At 41.5% G+C, this 22,226-nt stretch overlaps 1 protein-coding gene across 4 annotated transcripts in view; it reads left to right on the forward strand.

Annotated features, from left to right (window-relative positions):
* Positions 1–22,226, forward strand: part of LOC115157065 (contactin-associated protein-like 2) — a 73,824-nt gene that overhangs the window by 40,546 nt on the left and 11,052 nt on the right. For all 4 annotated transcript variants that reach the window (XM_029704964.1, XM_029704966.1, XM_029704967.1 and 1 more), the window contains 10 exons: positions 127–385; positions 13,109–13,258; positions 15,099–15,261; positions 16,721–16,827; positions 17,065–17,184; positions 17,426–17,541; positions 17,882–17,966; positions 20,990–21,146; positions 21,351–21,478; positions 21,614–21,784. In XM_029704964.1, coding sequence (XP_029560824.1) covers positions 127–385; positions 13,109–13,258; positions 15,099–15,261; positions 16,721–16,827; positions 17,065–17,184; positions 17,426–17,541; positions 17,882–17,966; positions 20,990–21,146; positions 21,351–21,478; positions 21,614–21,784 — 1,456 coding nt within the window. The remainder of the gene's footprint in view (positions 1–126; positions 386–13,108; positions 13,259–15,098; positions 15,262–16,720; positions 16,828–17,064; positions 17,185–17,425; positions 17,542–17,881; positions 17,967–20,989; positions 21,147–21,350; positions 21,479–21,613; positions 21,785–22,226) is intronic.

The raw sequence follows: 22,226 nt of genomic DNA on the forward strand, positions 1-22,226 counted from the left end.
AATATATGCTAGCTTTGTTTATACGTTGTGTGAATAACATTTTTGTTGTTGTTGCTAAAGTCAAGAAGGAAAAGCTCCCCTAATTTGTAGACCCATTTACTATTATACTTTCTTTTCACCTTACAGAGGAACCTGACATTCTCCTGCAGCGAGACACAATCCTTCCCCTTGTTCTTCAACGCCACCAGCTTCCTGCGTCTTCCGGGGCTGTCGGACAGTGACACCCTGTCGGTCAGCCTGTCCTTCCGAACGTGGAACCCCAGCGGTCTGCTCCTCTACACGGCACTGGCCGACGGTGTGGTGGAGGTGGGCCTCACCGAGGGGAAGGTCACTGTCTATATCAACGTCACCCAGAAGAAGAACACGCGCATAGACATCTCCTCAGGTACGGTCTAGTTCAGGGCTCTCCAACCCTGTTCCTGTCGGTTTTCAATCCAATCCCAGGTGCGCTAGATTAGGGTATGAACGAAAACCTACAGGACGGTAGATCTCCAGGAACAGGGTTGGAGAGCCCTGGTCCCGTTAGTACTGCCATGCTGGCTAATGCACTACAGTAGACCTGTTAATTTAGCATGAAGACCTTCCCCTCCCTTGAAAGCATGAATTGCTTCTCTCTATCGATCTGGGGAGGCCCACCCCAGGAGGGTCTTCTATTGCTGATTCTCTGTCTGTTAGGCCCTGTCTGTTGGGCCCTGTCTCTTAGGCCCTGTATATGTTTATATTTTTGTCTTTAATATTTCAGATGGACTGAAGGTTCTGTAAATTTCATTGTTTGCATAATTTATTTTCTCTATACATTTTTCCTCCTACCCTACCATCCATACCCTAATTGGAGTAAACTAGCAACTATATTTATACTGCTACTTACAGCTATTTTGCTCACATCTACGATACCTGTAGTTCAATAATTAGACATATATTCCTAATTTACCTTTTCTTCAAGTGCTGGATTTTCACGCACAGCGGGAAATCCACCATTTTTATTTAAATTTTAACTCCAACCCTTCGATGTCCACAGATTAAACCATCTTTCCAGTATAATGCAATTTTGCTATTTACTTTTGCAATACAACTCTCCATTTTACTATGTCTTACAAGGCTCCTGAACCTTCCTATTTGTAACATTTCTACCGATATTGCCCTAAAAATAAATACTTTACCCTAGAGTATAATGATATTTCCCACTGACTGATTGTGGTTTTTCAGATCCCCTAACAATATGGTTTGCAGGTCCATCGGAACCCTGATATTATGACATAACAACCATTCCTGGACCTGACTCCAAAAGCGAGCCACCAATGGAGAGTACCAGAAAATATGTTCTAATGATTCTGTTTCCTTGTGTCTGAACAGGGCTGACTGTTCAATGCCCCATATATTGAACATTATTTTTTGTATGTGCCTGCCAATTTTAGTTTTACAGTGCCTTCAGAAATGATTAACACCCCTTGACTTTTTCCACATTTTGTTGTTTTACAGGCTGAATTAAAATGGATTTAATTGAGATTTGTTGTCACTGGCCTACACACAATACCCCATAATGTCAAGTGGAATTATGTTTTATTTTTCTTCAGTCAATAAGTATTCAACCCCTTTATGGCAAGCCTAAATTAGTTCAGGAGTAAACAGTTGCTTAACAAGTCACATAATAAGTTGCATGTGTTTTAACTTTATTTTTGAATGACTACCTAATTTCTGTACCCCACACATACAATTAACTATAAGGTCCGTCAGTCGAGCAGTGAATTTCAAACACAGATTCAACCACAAAGGCCAGGGAAGTTTTCCAATGCCTCGCAAAGAAGGGCACCTATTGGTAGATGGGTACAATTTTTTAAAAAGCAGACATTGAATATCCCTTTGAGCATGGTGAAGTTATTAATTACACTTTGGATGGTTTATCAATACACCTAGTCACTACAAAGATACATGCGTCCTTTCTAACTCAGTTGCCCGAGAGGAAGGTAAGCGCTCACAGATGGTGACTTTAAAACAGTCCCAGAGTGTAATGGCTGTGATAGGAGAAAATTGAGGATGGATCAACAACATTGTAGTTACTCCACAATACTACTCTAATTGACAGAATTAAAAGGAAGAAGCCTGTACAGAATAAAAATGTTCAAGCATAGTGGTGGCTGCATCATGTTATGGGTATTCTTGTAATCGTTAAGGACTTGGGAGTTTTTCAGGATAAAAGAATAAGTGGAATAGAGCTAAGCACAGGTAAAATCCTAGAGAAAAACCTGGTTCAGTCTGCTTTCCACCAGACACTGGGAGATTAATTCACCTTTCAGCAGGACAATAACCTAAAACACTAGAGTTGCTTACCAAGAAGGCAGTGAATGTTCCTGAGTGGCTGAGTTACAGTTTTGACTTAAATCTGCTTGTCTAGCAATGATCAACCAATGTGACAGAGCTTGAAGAATTTTGAAAAGAGCAATGGGAAAATGTTTCACAATCCAGGTGTGGAAAGCTCTTAGAGACTTACCCAGAAAGACTCAGCTCTAATCGCTGCTAAAGGTGATTGTAACATGTATTGACTCAGGGGGTTGAATACTTATATTAGTGGGGCGGGGGGTTATTATATGTATTTTTCTTCCACTTTGACATTAGTATTTTGTGTAGATCATTGACAAAAAAAGACAATCAAATCAATTTTAATCCCACTTTGTAACAACAAAATGTGGAAAAAGTCAAGGGGTGTGAATACTTCTGAAGGCACTGTTTACTGCAGTTCGTTGACCTGATTCCAAGGATTTGAGACAACAAAAAACCAACTGACTTGAATTTTATATGGTATTGCTGTCAAACCTTTAGACTTTAAGTTAAACAAATATTTTGTATTTATTTATACTAAGCCATTTATGATTTTTATTGGGTGGCACACTAATTCTTAAATTTCTTCTTTCATCAATTGTCTCTTCCAATTTTGTGGCTGAGCTTGGTTATAATTTTGTATTGAGCATACAACTCCATACACTGTTAGTTGCTTGTGTGCCAATTTTCTGTTCTCGTTTACAATGGCCTTCATAAATATTATTGTACATTTAAAACATTTATTTTTATTTTTTCTCTATCAGTATATTGGAGTTTAGACATATCATTTGTTGTAATACTAGAGCTGCCTTTTCTGGAGGAGGACATTTTAATTGTAGACAACTCTGTATGTGTAATGAATACTCCGGGAGAAAAATGTATAGATTCATGCGCAGGAATCGTGGTCACAGGCAGGCAATGGTCAAACACAGGAAGGCAGTCAAAAACAGACAATACCATACAAACAGAAAGAACTGAACTAGATAGGGAGCTGATGAGACCAGGTGAGAAACGAACACAGGTGAAATCAATGAAAAAAAGAAAAACGAACGTTGACTAAGAAAAGAAAAGCAGAACCTTACAGTATGACTTCATTTAAAAAGGAGCATACTTTAAACGGGGATCCATTGTCGATCCACTGAAAATGTAAGGTTTTAATCTGCAAAAAGGCAAAGAGCCCACTCTTAAACATAGGATGGACCTCCTCTTAGTGTCTTGCTAGAAAACCAATTTGAATTTAGATACAATGGAGGCTTTGAGAGGTTTAATGCCTTAATATTAAAAAGTTCTAACCTTCCAAACTTATGTTTGTTATATAAATATGCTCATTTAACTTTATCTGGTTTGCCATTCCAAATAAAGTGAAAAAATAAATCTTGCATGATTTGAAAATGGATTCCCCTGGAGTCAGTAGAGCCATGAGTAAATATGTAAACTGCGATATCAGCAGAGAATTAATCAGGGTAAACTTCCTGTAAATGGATAAGTGTTTCCCCCTCCAGGGTTTCAAGGTTCTATATTTTTTGCTAAGTTTTTGAACAAAGTTAATTGTTGCAAGATCGCTAAACTTTTCCTGGATATGTACATCGACTTCACCATCCGCCCATTTAAATCGGGAGACCATATGGCAATCTAATGTTTGTATCTTTTAGACACCCAATATGTAATATAGTACACTTATCATAGTTTTAGTAGAGAGAAACTAGAGAAATTATCCAGGTCTTCATTGAGGCCCTGCAAGGTTGAAGATTGAGGATTCAAGAGAGAACTTGAATCATCGGCGTACATTGATACTTTTGTCTCTAATCCCTTAATAGTTTGCCTCTTAATGTTATCATTAGATCTGATTTTTAAAGCTAACAATTTAGGGGGCTACCGAGTGGTGCAGCGGTCTAATGCACTGCATCTCAGTGCAAAAGGCATCACTACAGTCCCTGGTTCAATTCCAGGCTGAATCACATATGGCCGTGATTGGGAGTCCCATAAGGCGGTGCACAATTCCTCCAGGTTTGATCGGGGTAGTCCATCATTGTAAATAACAATTTGTTCTTAACTGACTTGCGTAGTTAAATAAAATTTCCATATATAAATAGGTAAGGTGACACAGGGCAACCTTGTTTTACACCTGTTGACAATTCAAAGTTCTCCAAGAAGTAACTGTTATTTATTATTTTACATAAAGGATTGTTGTACGTAACTTTTTTACCCATTTTATGAAAGATTATCCAAAGTTGAAAAAATCCAGGCACTTATAAACAGATTCTAGACGTACTGTATTAAATGCTTTCTCAAAATATGTTAAAGGGATTATACCTGGTTTACTTCTATTCTCATAGTTTTCCATTATTTTTAGTAGTTGTCTAATGTTGTCTCCAATATATCTTCCTTTTAAGAATTCCGTCTAATTGTGATGAATAATGTCCGGTAGGACCTTTTTTTATTCTATGAGCGATACATTCAGCCAAAATCTTATTTCTCTCTAATTTTGTGCACACATTTGTTTATATCCCTGTTAGTGAGCATTTCTCCTTTGCCAAGGTAATCCATCCACCAGACAGGTGTGGAATATCAAGAAGCTGATTAAACAGCATGATCATTACACAGGTGCACCTTGTGTGGAGAACAATGCAAGGGCACTTTTAAATGTGCAGTTTAGTCACACAACATTATTCCACATACAGTGAGGGAAAAGAGTATTTGATCCCCTGCTGACTTCGTACGTTTGCCCACTGACAAAGAAATTATCAGTCTATAATTTTAATGGTAGGTTTATTTGAACAGTGAGAGACATAATAACAATAAAAAATCCAGAAAACGCATGTCAAAAATGTTAGAAATTGATTTGCATTTTAATGAGGGAAATAAGTATTTGACCCCCCTCTCAATCAGAAAGATTTCTGGCTCCCAGGTGTCTTTTATACAGGTAACGAGCTGAGATTAGGAGCACACTCTTAAAGGGAGTGCTCCTAATCGCAGCTTGTTAACTGTATAAAAGACACCTGTCCACAGAAGCAATCAATCAATCAGATTCCAAACTCTCCACCATGGCCATGGCCAAAGAGCTCTCCAAGGATGTCAGGGACAAGATTGTAGACCCACCGAAGGCTGGAATGGTCTTCATCACCAAGCAGCTTGGTGAGAAGGTGACAGCAGTTGGTGCGATTATTCGCAAATGGAAGAAACACAAAAGAACTGTCAATATCCCTCGGCCTGGGGCTCCATGCAAGATCTCACCTCATGGAGTTGCAATGATCATGAGAACGGTGAGGAATCAGCCCAGAACTACACGGGAGGATCTTGTCAATGATCTCAAGGCAGCTGGGACCATAGTCACCAAGAAAACAATTGGTAACACACTACGCCGTGAAGGACTGAAATCCTGCAGTGCCCGCAAGGTCCCCCTGCTCAAGAAAGTACATACAAAAATACATGCCCGTCTGAAGTTTGCCAATGAACATCTGAATGATTCAGAGGACAACTGGTGAAAGTGTTGTGGTCAGATGAGACCGAAATGGAGCTCTTTGGCATCAACTCAACTCGCTGTGTTTGGAGGAGGAGGAATGCTGCCTATGACCCCAAGAACACCATCCCCACTGTCAAACATGGAGGTGGAAACATGCTTTGGGGGTGTTTTTCTGCTAGGGGGACAGGAGAACTTCACTGCATCAAAGGGACGATGGACGGGGCCATGTATTGTCAATTCTTGGGTGAGAACCTCCATCCCTCAGCCAGGGCATTGAAAATGGGTCGTGGATGGGTATTCCAGCATGACAATGACCCAAAACACACGGCCAAGGCAACAAAGGAGTGGCTCAAGAAGAAGCACATTAAGGTCCTGGAGTGGCCTAGCCAATCTCCAGACCTTAATCCAATAGAAAATCTGTGGAGGGAGCTGAAGGTTCGAGTTGCCAAACGTCAGCCTCAACCTAAATGACTTGGAGAAGATCCCGCCAGAGATGTGTGCAAACCTGGTGGCCAACTACAAGAAACGTCTGACCTCGGTGGCAAAACCCTTGTTGGCAATCACAAAGTACTAAGTCATCTTTTGCAGAGGGGTCAAATACTTATTTCCCTCATTAAAATGCAAATCAATTTATAACATTTTTGACATGCATTTTTTGTTGTTGTTGTTATTCTGTCTCTCACTGTTCAAATAAACCTACCATTAAAATTATAGACTGATCATTTCTTTGTCGGTGGACCAATGTACAAAATCAGCATGGGATCAAATACTTTTTTCCCTCACTGTATGTCTCAAGTTTTGAGGGAGCAAGCAATTGCCATGCTGACTGCAGGAATGTCCACCAGAGCTGTTGCCAGATAATTGAATCTTAATTTCTCAACCATAAGCTGCCTCCCAATGTCGTTTTAGAGAATTTTGCAGTATGTCCAACTGGCCTCACAACCACAGAGCACGTGCAACTAAGCCAGCCCAGGACCTCCACATCAGGATTCTTCACCTGCGGGATCGTCTGAGCAGGGGTGGAGGTGCTGCGGAGTGTTTCTGTCTGTAATAAAGCGAACTGGATGGAATATGGGGGAAAATGCACTAAATTATTTAAAAATCTTTAACATAGAAATGCTACCAAATTGTTTTATTGAAATTTGTTACAAATGATGGAGTCTCGCATAATTCACCGAACAATATTTTGAAAGAGGAAGTAAAGTACTTTAAGGATATGTTTTCGTTTCAGTCTCCTCCATCTCCACTAACCGAAGCTAATTGTATGGAATATAATGTAAAATTAACATCTGTACAGAAAGACTCATGTGAAGACCAAAATACAGAGGAGGAACATCTTGATGTAATTAAAGCCTTTAAATCTGGGGAAAACTCCAGGGCTGGATGGCATATCAGTGGAAGTATACCAACTTTTTTGATATACTCAGAGGACCATTATTAGCATGTTTTAACCACTCCTATGTAAACGGTAAAGTAACGGACACGCAACAAGAATGTCTGATTTCATTATTACTGAAACAGGATCCAAGTGGTGTGTGTATATATAAAGATCCAGTCCGTTTAAAAAATTGGAGGCTTCCTACACTTCAGTGTTGTGATGTAAAAATTCTAGCTAAACGCTTGGCACAGAATTAAAAAAGGTATTGTCATATCATTAATCCTAATCAGACAGATTTTTACATGGACGATACTTTGGAGATAATATAAGACAAGTACTGGAAACAATAGAATACTATGAAATATTGGGGAAACCAGGCCTGGTTTTCATAGCTGATTTTGAAAAGGCTTTTGATAAAATACGACTGGAGTTTATATATTAATGCCTGGAATATAAACATTTTGGAAAATCTCTTGTAAAATGGGTTAAAGTTATGTTTAGTAACCCTAGGTGTAAAATAGTAAATAATGGCTACATCTCAGGAAGTTTTAAACTGTCGGAGTAAAACAAGGTTGTCCACTATTGGCATATCTATTTATTATTGCCATCGAAATGTTAGCTGTTAAAATTAGATCCAACAATAATATTAAGGGATTAGAAATCTGTGGCTTAAAAACAAAGGTGTCATTGTACGCTGATGATTCATGTTTTCTTTAAAACCACAATTAGAATCCCTCCACAGCCTCATAGAGGATCTAGATACTTTTTCTAACCTTTCTGGATTACAACCAAGTGCACAATACTACGTATTGGGTCTCTAAACAATGTAACTTTTACATTACTGTGTAGTTTACCAATAAAATGGTCTGACGGGGATGTGGACATACTCAGTATACATATCCCGAAAGAAAGAAATGCTATCACTCCAATACATTTTTATAGAAAGTTAGTAAAAATAGATAAGATCTTGCTACCATGGGAAGGACAATACCTGTGTCACGACTTCCACCGAAGTCGGTCCCTCTCCTTGTTCGGGCGGCGGTTGACGTCACCGGCCTTCTAGCCATCGCAGATCCACTTTTCATTTTCCATTTGTTTTGTCTTTGTCTTACACACCTGGTTTCAATCCCCCAATTACCTGTTCATTATTTAACCCTCTGTTACCCCATGTTTGTTTGAGTGATTGTTTCTATGTAGGAAGGTCCGTTATTGTGGGCTCTGTTTTTGTATTGCATTTGTTATATGTTGAGTAAAATACGGTTATTTACTGATATCTGCTGTCCTGCGCCTGACTCCTATACACTAGCTACACACAGACTTCCTTACAACCTGTATATTTGTGGAAAAATCACCCTGATTTAACTCTTTAGTCATATCACAGTTGACCTCTTTCCTTATGGTTTTGCCTACACCTAGTGACCTACTTTTTAAGTTATATGAACAAAAAATATTCCATTTTATTTGTAATGGCAAACCAGACTAAATTTAAAAGGCGTATTTATAAACTTTTGAACGGTGGTGTGTATATAGATATATAGTGGGGAGAACAAGTATTTTATAGACTGCCGATTTTGCAGGTTTTCCTACTTACAAAGCATGTAGAGATCTGTATTTTTATCATAGGTACACTTCAACTGTGAGAGACGGAATCTAAAACAAAAATCCAGAAAATCACATTGTATGATTTTTAAGTAATTCATTTGCATTTTATTGCATGACATAAGTATTTGATCACCTACCAACCAGTAAGAATTCCGGCTCTCACAGACCTGTTAGTTTTTCTTTAAGAAGCCCTCCTGTTCTCCACCTGCACCTGTTTGAACTCGTTACCTGTATAAAAGACACCTGTCCACACACTCAATCAAACAGACTCCAACCTCTCCACAATAGCCAAGACCAGAGAGCTGTGTAAGGACATCAGGGATAAAATTGTAGGCCTGCACAAGGCTGGGATGGGCTACAGGACAATAGGCAAGCAGCTTGGTGAGAAGGCAACAACTGTTGGCGCAATTATTAGAAAATGGAAGAAGTTCAAGATGACGGTCAATCACCCTCGGTCTGGGGCTCCATGCAAGATCTCGCCTCGTGGGGCATCAATGATCATGAGGAAGGTGAGGGATCAGCCCAGAACTACACGGCAGGACCTGGTCAATGACATGAAGAGAGCTGGGACCACAGTCTCAAAGAAAACCATTAGTAACACACTACGCCGTCATGGATTAAAATCCTGCAGCGCACGCAAGGACCCCCTGCTCAAGCCAGCGCATGTCCAGGCCCGTCTGAAATTTGCCAATGACCATCTGGATGATCCAGAGGAGGAATGGGAGAAGGTCATGTGGTCTGATGAGACAAAAATAGAGCTTTTTGGTCTAAACTCCACTTGCCGTGTTTGGAGGAAGAAGAAGGATGAGTACAACCCCAAGAACACCATCCCAACTGTGAAGCATGGAGGTGGAAACATCATTCTTTGGGGATGCTTTTCTGCAAAGGGGACAAGACGACTGCACCGTATTGAGGGGAGGATGAATTGGGCCATGTATCGCAGATCTTGGCCAACAACCTCCTTCCCTCAGTAAGAGCATTGAAGATGGGTCGTGGCTGGGTCTTCCAGCATGACAACGACCCGAAACACACAGCCAGGGCAACTGAGTGGCTCCGTAAGAAGCATCTCAAGGTCCTGGAGTGGCCTAGCCAGTCTCCAGACCTGAACCCAATATAAAGTCTTTGGAGGGAGCTGAAAGTCCGTATTGCCCAGCGACAGCCCCGAAACCTGAAGGATCTGGAGAAGTGGGCCAAAATCCCTGCTGCATTGTGTGCAAACCTGGTCAAGAACTACATTACATTTTAGTCATTTAGCAGACGCTCTTATCCAGAGCAACTTACAGTAGTGAATGCATACATTTCATACATTTTATTTTTTTTCTGTACTGGTCCCCCGTGGGAATCGAACCCACAACCCTGGCATTGCAAACACTGTGCTCTACCAACTGAGCCAGACAGGAAACGTATGATCTCTGTAATTGTAAACAAAGGTTTCTGTACCAAATATTAAGTTCTGCTTTTGTGATGTATCAAATACTTATGTCATGCAATAAAATGCAAATAAATTACTTAAAAATCATGCAATGTGATTTTCTGGATTTTTGTTTTAGGTTCTGTCTCTCACAGTTGAAGTGTACCTATGATAAAAAATTACAGACCTCTACATGCTTTGTAAGTAGGAAAACCTGCAAAATCGGCAGTGTATCAAATACTTGTTCTCCCCACTGTACATATTAACCACAAAAATATATGGGGTGTTGGAAATTATGCAGACAATTACATTGCTGGAAGCAACAATCTATCCTCAATATTAAATTTGATCCACCACCTGAAAATAAAAAAAGAAGGGGTGCTATACAGAAGATACCCCTATTTAGTAAAAGACCATGTACATATTATGGCAAGAACAGCTCCAATAAGCAAAGAAAAACGACAGTGCATCATTACTTTAAGACATGAGGAACTTTGAAAGTTTCTTCAAGTGCAGTCGCAAACCCCAACAAGCGCTATGATGAAACTGGCTCTCATGATGACCGCAGAGGATAAGTTCATTAGAGTTACCAGCCTCAGATTGCAGGCGAAATAAATGCATCACGGAGTTCAAGTTACAGACACATCTCAACATCAACTCGGCTCCCGAGTGGCGCAGTGATCTAAGGCACTGCTTCTCAGTGCTGAGGCATGACTGCAGTCCCTGGTTTGAATCCAGGCTGCATCACATCTGGCTGTGATTGGGAGTCCCATAGGGTGCCGCACAATTGGCACCAGCATTGTCCTGGGAAGGCCGTCATTGTAAATAAGAATTTGTTCTTAACTGACTTGCCTAGTTAAATGGAGAGAAAAATACGTAAACTGTTCAGATTTGCATTTTTTGGTTCCAACCGCCGTGTCTTTGTGAGACGCAGAGTAGGTGAACGGATGATCCAGAGCATTCTGCAGCGATACGCCATCCCATCTGGTTTGCGCTTAGTGGGACTATCATTTGTTTTTCAACAGGACAATGACCCAAAACACACCTCCAGGCTGTGGAAGGACTTTTTGATGGAGTGCTACATCATATGACCTGGCCTCCACAATCACCCGACCTCAACCCAATTGAGATGGTTTGGGATGAGTTGGACCGCAGAGTGAAGGAAAAGCAGCCAACAAGTGTTCAGCATATGTGGGAACTCCTTCAAGACTGTTGGAAAAGCATTCCAGGTGAAGCTGGTTGAGAGAATGCCTCGAATGTGCAAAACTGTCATCAAGGCAGAGGGTGGCTACATTGAAGAATCTAAAATAAAACTTTTTTGGTTACTACATGATTCCATATGTGTTATTTAATGGTTTTGATGTCTTCACTATTATTCTACAATGTAGAAAATAGTACAAATAAAGAAAAACCCTTGAATGAGTAGGTGTGTCCAAACTTTTGACTGGTGTTGTATTTTTCAATTCATATATCAATTTCTCCGTTATCATGCCTTAATTGGGCAAAATGAAATAAGAAAAAGGAAGGGAGAGAGAGAGAGCAACGGAAATAAAAGTACAGCGTGCTTACAATTTCAGCGTCTTCGGCTCTATAACATTTTATCTCTCCCAGTCTTTTTTCATATTTGGCCATTTAAATTCATCCCATCTACTCAGGCCTTTATAGCCTGTCTGCGAAGGGAACATTCAATTTTTTTTTCTTCAGATCATAGCAATCATCATGTTGTCCTGTTCCCTTGTCAGTTCGTTACATAAAGAAATAGATCATGTCTATAGCCTACCAATGAATGGGTTGCCATTTAGGCTGCATAGCCAATAGTCATTGAAGTGTTATTCATTTAGACAGATCGCTTGAGTGGTACTGTGATTGTCTTTTCAATAGGTGTGTGAGTGCAGGCATTAACAACACAGACCTTTCTCTTTTGTGTTATTGAAATGACTAGTTTTCATTTATTAAAGTGGCCAGTGATTCCAAATATATGTATATAGGGCAGCAGCCTCTAAGGTGCAGGGTTGAGTAGCCGGGTGGAAGCCGATAGAAGCTGTTTTTCAGTCTCTCGGTCCCAGCTTTGATGCATCTGTACTGACCTTGTCGTGTGGATGATAGCGGGGTGAACAGGCCGTGGCTCGGGTGGTTGATGTCCATGATGATCTTTTTGTCCTTCTTGTGACATCAGGGGCTGTTGGTGTCCTGGAGGGCAGGTAGTTTGCCCCCGGGGTTGCGTTGGGCAGACCCCACCACCCTCTGGAGAGCCCTGCGGTTGCGGGCGGTGCAGTTGCTGTACCAGGTGGTGAGACAGCCCGACAGGATGCTCTCAATTGTGCATCTGTAAAAGTTTGTGAGGGTTTTAGGTGCCAAGCCAAATTTCTTCAGCCTCCTGAAGTTGAAGAGGCGCTTTACCATACGACGGCCAGTGGCATAACGTCTAGTGTGGGTGGACCATTTCAGATTGTCAGTAATGTGTACAGTGTGATTTTAAGGGTTAAGCCAATTTCAGCCTCCTCCACACGTTTGCCCAGTTCAGTCATGTCAGTTTATATTTTTTTGACATTGGATATTTTCTTCATATGCTTAGACAGTTTCTCATTGCCAGTGCAAATTTCTGTTAGTAGTGACTCTAAACTCACTTTAGTCGAGTCGGTAGCTACTTGGTCCATGGTCGTGTTGTTTCGTTGTTTGTCTCCATTTCTCAATTTTTTGTTTGCCATAACATGCAGTTGCCAACATAACATTTCAGTTATTTCTGAACTTTAGAGTCAAGTTCTTTCATATTTAAGAAGGATATTTTAGTAAAGAGAGGGAATGCCAAACAGATCTGTATATCATAGTCTTTCTCAGAATGTATTGTTGTTTTTCCTGATGTTTCAGTAATTGCAGTTGTCTGCTTATCACCCACCGTGACTGTGAATCATGAAGCCATATTGTGGTCACTGTTAAGGTTCGGGGCTCAACGACGGCCAGTGGCATAACGTCTATCTCCATGCTCTGGAGAACTGCGCCATGCTGACCATCGATGGTGACGAGGCGTCCACGGTCAGAACGGTCATTCCCATTCAGATTAGAACAGTGGGCCAATACTACTTTGGAGGTATTTACACAGATTGTCTATAACAGAACCATATAGCTCTATACCGGACAGGTATATGGCTCTGGGCCCGATTTCTCAAAAGCATATTAAGGCTTAATTCATCGTTAGAACCTTCGTAAGAGCATCTTTACATTGTCGGGCCGTTTCCCAAACCCGTATTTATTAAAGTTGCCCTTCATATCGCTTGTACTCTAACGCCTGCCTCAGACCACTTGTTGAACAGTTTAGTGCATCGTTAAATCACAGTTTGTCCTCCCTCGTCACTTTACACACAGGAAATATCTGCTAAACATAGCATGAAGATGTTTATCTGTCTCTCTGTGACCGCCGAAAACTTCCTAATTGAATATAAATAGCCTAAAAAGTGTACATATAGGTGCAGAAAGCATGCATTAAGATATGCACAACTGCAACGCGTTTCGACTTCTAGTCGGCATCTTTCAGGCAGCGCGAGGAAGATTCTAGAAGTCGAAACGTGTTGCCGTTGTGTATCCTGATGTGCACTGCTGACTGCCCCTATATGTATTATTTTGTAAGTATATTATGTTAATAGTTCACTAAAGTTTGTTGCAATGTAGTGGCCGCATACTCGTCTTTCTTGGATTACCTGCCATTTAGGGGCCTACCGCCCCACTGCCATATCTCACCCTGCTATGCATCGTTAAAACACTCGTAAGCGATGGAATTTAGGCTTACAAGTGTTTTAACAATGCATCGTTACTATAACGAACTCAGATGCATTTCCCAAAACACCTCGTAGTGAGAACTTTCACTTTCGTACAATCTTGTTTTGATATTGATGGGATTGAAACAGCGCTGCTATCAGATCAGCTTTCTTCATTCACATTAGAATTATTGACTATATGGCTGCAAATATTGAGACAGTTTATTCCAATGCTTAGCCTACCCTATAATAATAAACTATCGTAGATTTGGCATATGATTGTGCACATGTTGTTACAAATTAAATATTAAGGGAAACAACGACAGCCTACAGTTAGCAAAATAGAACCCAATGGAATGAACATGAAATTGATTTTAATATGATTTCAATATTGTCCTATGTAGCCTATAGTCCTAATGTATTCAACACTGCTTTTTATTTGAAGCATGGTATTATCTTTTGCTAGTTTGTAACAATTGCAAAGACATTGGCAACTTTGTATTTGTAGTCAACTTCATTCTGAAGTTATCTGCGGTCACAGAGAGACAGATACACATCTTGATTCTATGTTTAGCGGAGATCTTATGTGTATAAAGTGACAACACACTTAGCTGTTCTACTAGTGGTCAGAGGCAGTCGTTAAATAACACGCTTTTTCAAGTGCAACTTTAGTTAAGACGGTTTTAGGGAAAAGCTCTGAGATTTAACGATGCGCCTACGAAGGTTCTTACGATGAACATACTCTTTAAATGCTTTTGGGAAACCAGGCCCTGGCCTATAATGTGTAAACCCTCGTAGTGGGCTTGTTACTTACTTATTCATGATGACATTTCTATAATTCAGTCTGACAAACAGTCTTGTGATTTGTTGAGTGTACAGTACATGTTTTTTTGTGTTTGATGTCATGCTTTGTATGAAAATCCTCTTTGTTACTTTTGATTGGTTGCCTTTTTGTTTTCTTTGTGTTTTGTTAGCCTTTGAAGTTGTTTCCTTTAAGACAGTGTCTTAAATATTGAATGAAACTCTTCCCTAATGATTCAAACCAAAACACAACACTCAGAAGGAATGTTGCTTAATAGTTGTAATGTGTCTCTAGAGTTTACTTTTCAAACAGAAAGCTCTGTCTTGATCATATGGTTAACTTTGGGACTCTTTCTCCCTCTTGTCCTCATGCAGGCTACTTCCTGCGTACCAACACTCCCCCTGCCCAGCGCTCCTTCCAGGGCTGTATGCAACTGATCCACGTGGATGACCAGCTAGCTGACCTGGTGGCGGTAGAGCAAGGCAACATGGGAACCTTTGAGAATGTCAGCCTGGATATGTGTGCCATCATAGACAGGTAATATTCTATACCATTCCCCAAAGATCTGATTGAGCGTGATAAACTAAGCAGCCTTTTTTCTTTGCTGTTGATCATGAAAGTGAACGTATAAACACCTACTGTGACATTACCTGAGGGGCTGGTTGCTCATGGGCATGCATTACACAGTCTTTTCATAAAGACGGTAGGTGGCCCATCAAGATCAAGAAAGCATCTCACACAGCGACACAGCGAGAGGCAGGAATCAGAGGATCACACAAGGCTTTGCTAGTAGATGTCTTAGTGTGCAATCTCTGTGCTCCTGCTGGTAAATGCCTGTGTACACCAGCACACAGCCAAACAGGCACACATCCCCAATGCAAAACTCATCAAAACAATGAAGTGGAAAAGCTCTATTGCTTCTCCCGAGATATGGAAATGCAATTTTAGCAAAAGGTTACTCAGTCCGCCTGGAGAATTTGGACATGTGCTTACATTCTTATCAAGATAAGCACATAAAATGTATTCTCACAGTATGTTGGTTCACTCCAACACATGGTTCTGGTTCATAAATGGAATCTTATCTCTGCTTCTTATTCTCCGTTAGTGATTAGGAGTCAAACTGTAGATCCTGTTATTCCAACCTTTTGTGCTGGAATTGTTAACGACACCCTTTGTAATGTCAGAGGAAGACATTTTCAAGACCGCAAAAAAAAGTTCTGGACGGTCATGCAGATTTGTTTTCAGCTTAACGTCCTTAGTCAAATCAAACTATATGATTGTTCTAGGGAGATTTGTGTAATATGTACGTATGATAAATCCATTTATGGTTGAATACTCTTGATGTGTAGTTCATTTGACTGATCTATTATGGCGAAGGTTATCCGATACACCAGATTTTCTCTTCCATTAAATAGGAACGTTCTAACATCTCTGCCCTGTGTAAATTTAAAGGATTGTGGTGATGAAATCCTCATTCTAAACTATGATAGCAGGGGGAGTTCAACTAACTTCAAAGGGAACTCCATGTTACCACAGCCCTGTGATCACACCAGCAGGTTTAAGGAGGTCCTGCACTGGAAATGGACTAAGAGAGTACAGTGATACACCCTAACGTTCACCATGAAGTGGTATCAAAAATACATGAAACAAAGGTCACGAACCTCCTCACAGCACCGTGTGTTGGCTGATTACTGTCATGACACGGCGACAACACGGTAACATCCTGTTGTCTCACAAAGGTCAACGTATTTCAATTAGATGTCTTCTTGTTGAATTTGATTTGAAGAAGTACCGAATGAATGTATCCATTCATTTCCAATTAATTTGTTTTTTAGGGTAAATTATATTTGAAATATGCACTCTATGAAAGTTCTTCCTATGTTGTCCTATCTATTCTCTTCTGACCCATCTGTAGTTTCACAAAGGTCAAAGTAGTAATATTAGAGGTCACTTCTGCTTCTTCTTCATGTGAGAATGATCTCCCCCCCACACACAGATGTGTCCCTAACCACTGTGAACATAGAGGCCGCTGCTCCCAGACCTGGGATAGTTTCAGCTGCTCCTGTAACGGGACAGGATACACCGGGGCTACATGCCATACCTGTAGGTATCCTCCCCTTCCTCCTCCTTAGCCTATCAAGACATCTTCATCGATGGTCTGTCATTATTCATACCCTCAGGGACCCATCTGAAACGTCACTCACATTTTTGCACATCATTCACCTCCCTTACAAATGGGGAAACACCTGGATTTGTAATGATGAATAAGTCATTCTACTGCAATGTCAGCTTCATAATACATCTAGTTTCCTCTCTCGCGTGTGTGTTCCTCCTCTCCAGCCGTGTATGAACAGTCCTGTGAGGAATACAAACACCTTGGTAAAACATCTGGCACGTACTGGATCGACCCTGATGGGAGTGGTCCTGTTGGCCCCTTCAAAGTCAACTGCAACATGACTGGTAAGAGTCCTCTCAATAAGACCCAAGATGAAAATCAACCTAACCTTCTCTGCGTCTGATAATTCTGTCCCATCCCAGCGGGCCAATCATGTTAAAATTATGTCATTATAACCAGATTACAACCAAATCTGGTATCTGGTTGGAATGATGTCATTGCAACCAGTTTTGACTGCCGGGATGGCTGACCCACATTTAATTATTCCCCTGTAAATATTGTACACGGCTGACTGGTTTGTTGCAGAGGACAAGGTGTGGACGACAGTGAGAAACAACCTGTCTCCCCAGACTTCAGTGACTGGCTCAGACCTGGAGGGGAAGGCTGTGCTGCAGCTCAATTACAACATGTCCACAGAGCAGGTAACCTTATGACCTTATGACATCTTCACCCATTGAATCATTCATGAAGGAACCATCTCAATGGGAAATAAATATGTATTTTATCAGTGGGTTTAATGGACCCGGATTAAGCCTAGTTTCATACAAAAAACAATACTCAAAGGAGAAACTCTATATTTTCAGTCTAGAGAAACCAGCCCTATGTGTATTTTCTATGTATTTTGATGTTACAGCCGAAGACACTAGCTAGCTACGTTGTTTATTAAAGGTGTTCTCACTGTATTTTCACTCAGCTCCACTAATATTACTAAACGTTATGCATTCTGCATTGCTTAAACCCTATTTTCTCTCCCTACGACAGGTGACAGCCATCACAGGCAGTGCGGAGTACTGTGAACAGCATGTTGCCTACGCCTGCCGAATGTCTCGACTGCTCAATAAGCCAGGTAAAGAGGACATTGGTGTTTGTATGTTAATTGTTGTGTACATCTGAGAATATTTTAAGGATCTGTTTCTATTGGACAATACTGTAGTATCCTTTCCAACAAAGACACAGCAATTTAGGCATCTGGAGAGAGAAAATGGCAATAATATGTTGTCTTCTCTTTCCCCTTCCCAGTGTTTGTTATTGATGAATGTCCATTTAGGTGTTGCTAGATTGTTTAGCCGATTGTTATTAGCATTATGGCTACATGTGACGAATACTCTTATCTATTTGATTTGGCAAGTGTTTCACGAGATGTGTAGGCGAGCTGGCATACATTAGACAGCTTGTCGCTGTCGTGCATTAGACAGCTTGTCGCTGTCGTGCATTAGACAGCTTGTCGCTGTCGTGCATTAGACAGCTTGTCGCTGGCGTACACTAGACAGCTTGTCGCTGTCGTACACTAGACAGCTTGTCGCTGGCGTACATTAGACAGCTTGTCGCTGGCGTACATTAGACAGCTTGTCGCTGGCGTACAGTAGACAGCTTGTCGCTGGCGTGCATTAGACAGCTTGTCGCTGACGTACACTAGACAGCTTGTCGCTGGCGTACATTAGACAGCTTGTCGCTGGCGTACATTAGACAGCTTGTCGCTGGCGTACATTAGACAGCTTGTCGCTGGCGTACATTAGACGGCTTGTCGCTGGCGTACACTAGACAGCTTGTCGCTGGCGTACATTAGACAGCTTGTCGCTGACGTACATTAGACGGCTTGTCGCTGGCGTACATTAGACGGCTTGTCGCTGGCGTACATTAGACGGCTTGTCGCTGACGTACATTAGACGGCTTGTCGCTGGCGTACACTAGACAGCTTGTCGCTGGCGTACATTAGACAGCTTGTCGCTGGCGTACATTAGACAGCTTGTCGCTGTCGTACACTAGACAACTTGTCGCTGGCGTACACTAGACAGCTTGTCGCTGGCGTACATTAGACAGCTTGTCGCTGTCGTACACTAGACAGCTTGTCGCTGGCGTACACTAGACAGCTTGTCGCTGACGTACATTAGACAGCTTGTCGCTGTCGTACATTAAACAATGTAGTGTTTTATTTTTTACCTTGTTTGATTTTTATCTCATCTGGCGTTATCAAGCAACAGCCGTTCCCCCTGAGGGTCCATAGAGTTCTGAGCCTGAGGTTTTGTCAGCAGCAGGGTAGCCCCAGCTCCCAGCCTCTAGAGTAGACACTGATTTGTGCATCACTCGGTGTATATGAGCAGCATAACAAGCTTTCATCATGTCCTTTGGATGTGTTAGGATCTGAGACAGGGGCCTGACTGACTGGAGACGTTGACAGATAAAACCCACACATCATTAGTGTTCTGGTGAGCTCTGTACACCTTGCTGCTCGACAGCCGTTTAGCATGGTGAAAGGGAGCGTGTTGGTTGGCAGGATCAGTGAGCTGAAAGAGAAGAGGAGTCAGAAATTCCTGGTCAGAGCTGCTGGTCGGTGGTAGTACCTCTCCCTCATTTGGTAGTCTTATTGTTTTGGCCCCAGTGGTGCCCATTCATCCAGTGTTGAGGAATACAAGCTTACTCTACCTCCCAGTATCACCGCTGCTGGTTTGTCTCTCTCCCCTCACACAGACGGGACACACTTGGCCTCCAGGCCCTCAGCTTAGCCTGTTTCCCTTCTCATCACCATAAAGAACCTGAATTATTGATTACTCTATAGCCAGGGAATACCCAGAACCCCACAATGGTCCATACCGCTCCCCACAATCTCTCTCTCTATCCACCCTCCTCTCTCCATCCACCCCCTCTCTCTGTCTCTCTCTCTCCCTCTTCACCCCCCCCCGTATGTGGACCAGTGTGGAACATGGGTACCTTGCAGGGGAACAGCCTGTGTAACAGCCTTTGTTCTCTCCCTGGAGCCTCACCGCCTCACTCTGTGTCCCCTTGGCTTTTACCGAAACATTTTTAGCTGATTTCTGAGGCATGTGATGAACAGACTACCCCTGTGGCTACAAACAGCAGTCCCATTGTCCTTCCACTATTATTTCCCCATTGATGTAAACATTGCGTAAATATTTCACTGTCAGTGGTTTGATACCAGACCCCTTCGATAATGTACTACCAGCCAATTATTATTTTTCATAAAATTATTATTTGTCATTCACTGGAGGGCAAATTCAGCCAGGTGCTTCTGATAAGTAACAATGACAAGATGGAAAATGGCAAATGAAATTATATTTTCTTGTCTTTCCCAAATTACCGTCGTGTAAACATTTGTTTTTACCCACTGCTTATTGTTAAGCATGCCTGTTGTTTGACTACTTGAAATTCAAAAGCATAATTCACATTGTAAACAGCAAAACACAAGAGTTGTTCAGAGATCCCACAGTAGTCAGTATGACTACACAAGCATGGTGGAGATGTTGAACAAGAACAAATGCCCTGGGGAGTGTTTGTCTTGATAAATGATCTTGTTTGTCCATCTATACAAACAGACATTTCCACTTGATGTGATTCCTCACACCAGTTATTTTCCCGTTCCTTAGAGCAAGTCATTTGTGATTACCTGGAGTGCTGAATAACACTATCGGTCTGTGCTGCTGTTGGTGTGGGGGTGGAACAGGATGAATAGCTGATTAATAGACCACATAGCTTGTCTCAATCAATACAAAAGTAAAGTGTCAAATAGAGTGAAGGGAAATGGATCAGCTGGTTACACTTGTTTAAGGATCTTAACGTAGGACTGCACATAACATAAGCAGTATATGACCTCTGACGTATTCATCAATATGCATCAATAGACTCTTCATCTCAGTTTCAAGGCTATTTGCCATGCGAGTTTGACATCAACAAAGGTAGCATGTTATTGTCTGTGTACCAGTAGAGCAGAGTACATGAAAAAAACTGCTTAGACTATCTATGGTCATTTGTTTACTGTAGATATACACAAATATTGTAGCATCATGCTTATGTATTGAGTATGTTGTTGTTTTGGTATGTTCTGTGCTGATTCATGTTGTTGTTATTTTGCAGAGGGATCTCCATTTACATGGTGGGTTGGCAGGGCCAATGAGAAGCATTTTTACTGGGGTGGTTCAGGCCCAGGGATCCAGAAGTGTGCCTGTGGAATCGAGAGGAACTGCACCGACCCCAAGTACTACTGCAACTGTGACGCTGACCAAACGCGGTGGTGAGGGACTGAACAAGACCATAGATTCGATGTTACAGTATTAAAACGTAGTTTTATAATCTAGTTATCCTGAAATGTCATCCATGAAGTTAATCAAGATGTAATACATTGTAGCACAAAGGAAATGTTACAATCTTACTGTTGTGCCTTTTGTAGTGAAAATATTCCTCTGTATCTCACATATTTGATTTATTTTGAATATAGGAGAGAGGACGCTGGTCTCCTGGTGTATAAAGACCATCTGCCTGTGAGTCAGGTGGTGGTTGGTGACACTAATCGTGCTGGCTCTGAGGCTAAATTGACTGTGGGTCCACTGCGTTGTCAAGGAGATGGTGAGTTTGTTATAATTTCCACACCTATGGTAGTATTTTGGGCCATCATTCTCTGCTTTGTATGACAAGAATGCACAATCAGTGATGTGGATAGGCAACACGCTGAGTGATTCATGTTTCCTGTCTGTTTCCCAGGTAACTACTGGAACGCAGCATCCTTCAACACGCCTGCATCCTACCTGCACTTCCCTACCTTCCAAGGAGAGACCAGTGCTGACATCTCTTTCTATTTCAAGACTTCCTCCTCTTATGGCGTCTTTCTGGAGAACCTTGGCAACGCTGACTTCATCCGCCTGGAACTAAAAGGTGAGTATACCACTACTCAGTAACAGGTCGATGTACACTACCTGTAGACTTATATTATGGAGGTGTGTCTGTGCAGTTCAGTATCAAAGCTCTGGGTCCACATCTGCAAAAAATGATCCCATTACAATATATAATGTATAAATTCAGTGGTTTTGGACAGTGTTGGTAAGGCTTATTCACAGTAGATATCAGTAGATATCGACTTTGACTTTCCACTATGACTTTCCACTTGTGTCTGTCTTGTGGCCACAAAACAAGAATCTCGTGTTCCTACTAAAAACAAACCACCAGCCACTAAGCAATTGTCACCTGCCATGTTCCCTGAGAGCTACCATTCAGTTCATAGTACAGCTCCTCAGTCAACTCTTGAGGACTGTAACAAGATGGTAGATTGAATTTTGGGGGACAAGTGTGCGAGTACTGTAGAGTCTCAGTCTAAGAA

This window comes from Salmo trutta, chromosome 21 (assembly GCF_901001165.1).
Source record: "Salmo trutta chromosome 21, fSalTru1.1, whole genome shotgun sequence".
Taxonomy (NCBI): Eukaryota; Metazoa; Chordata; class Actinopteri; order Salmoniformes; family Salmonidae; genus Salmo; species Salmo trutta.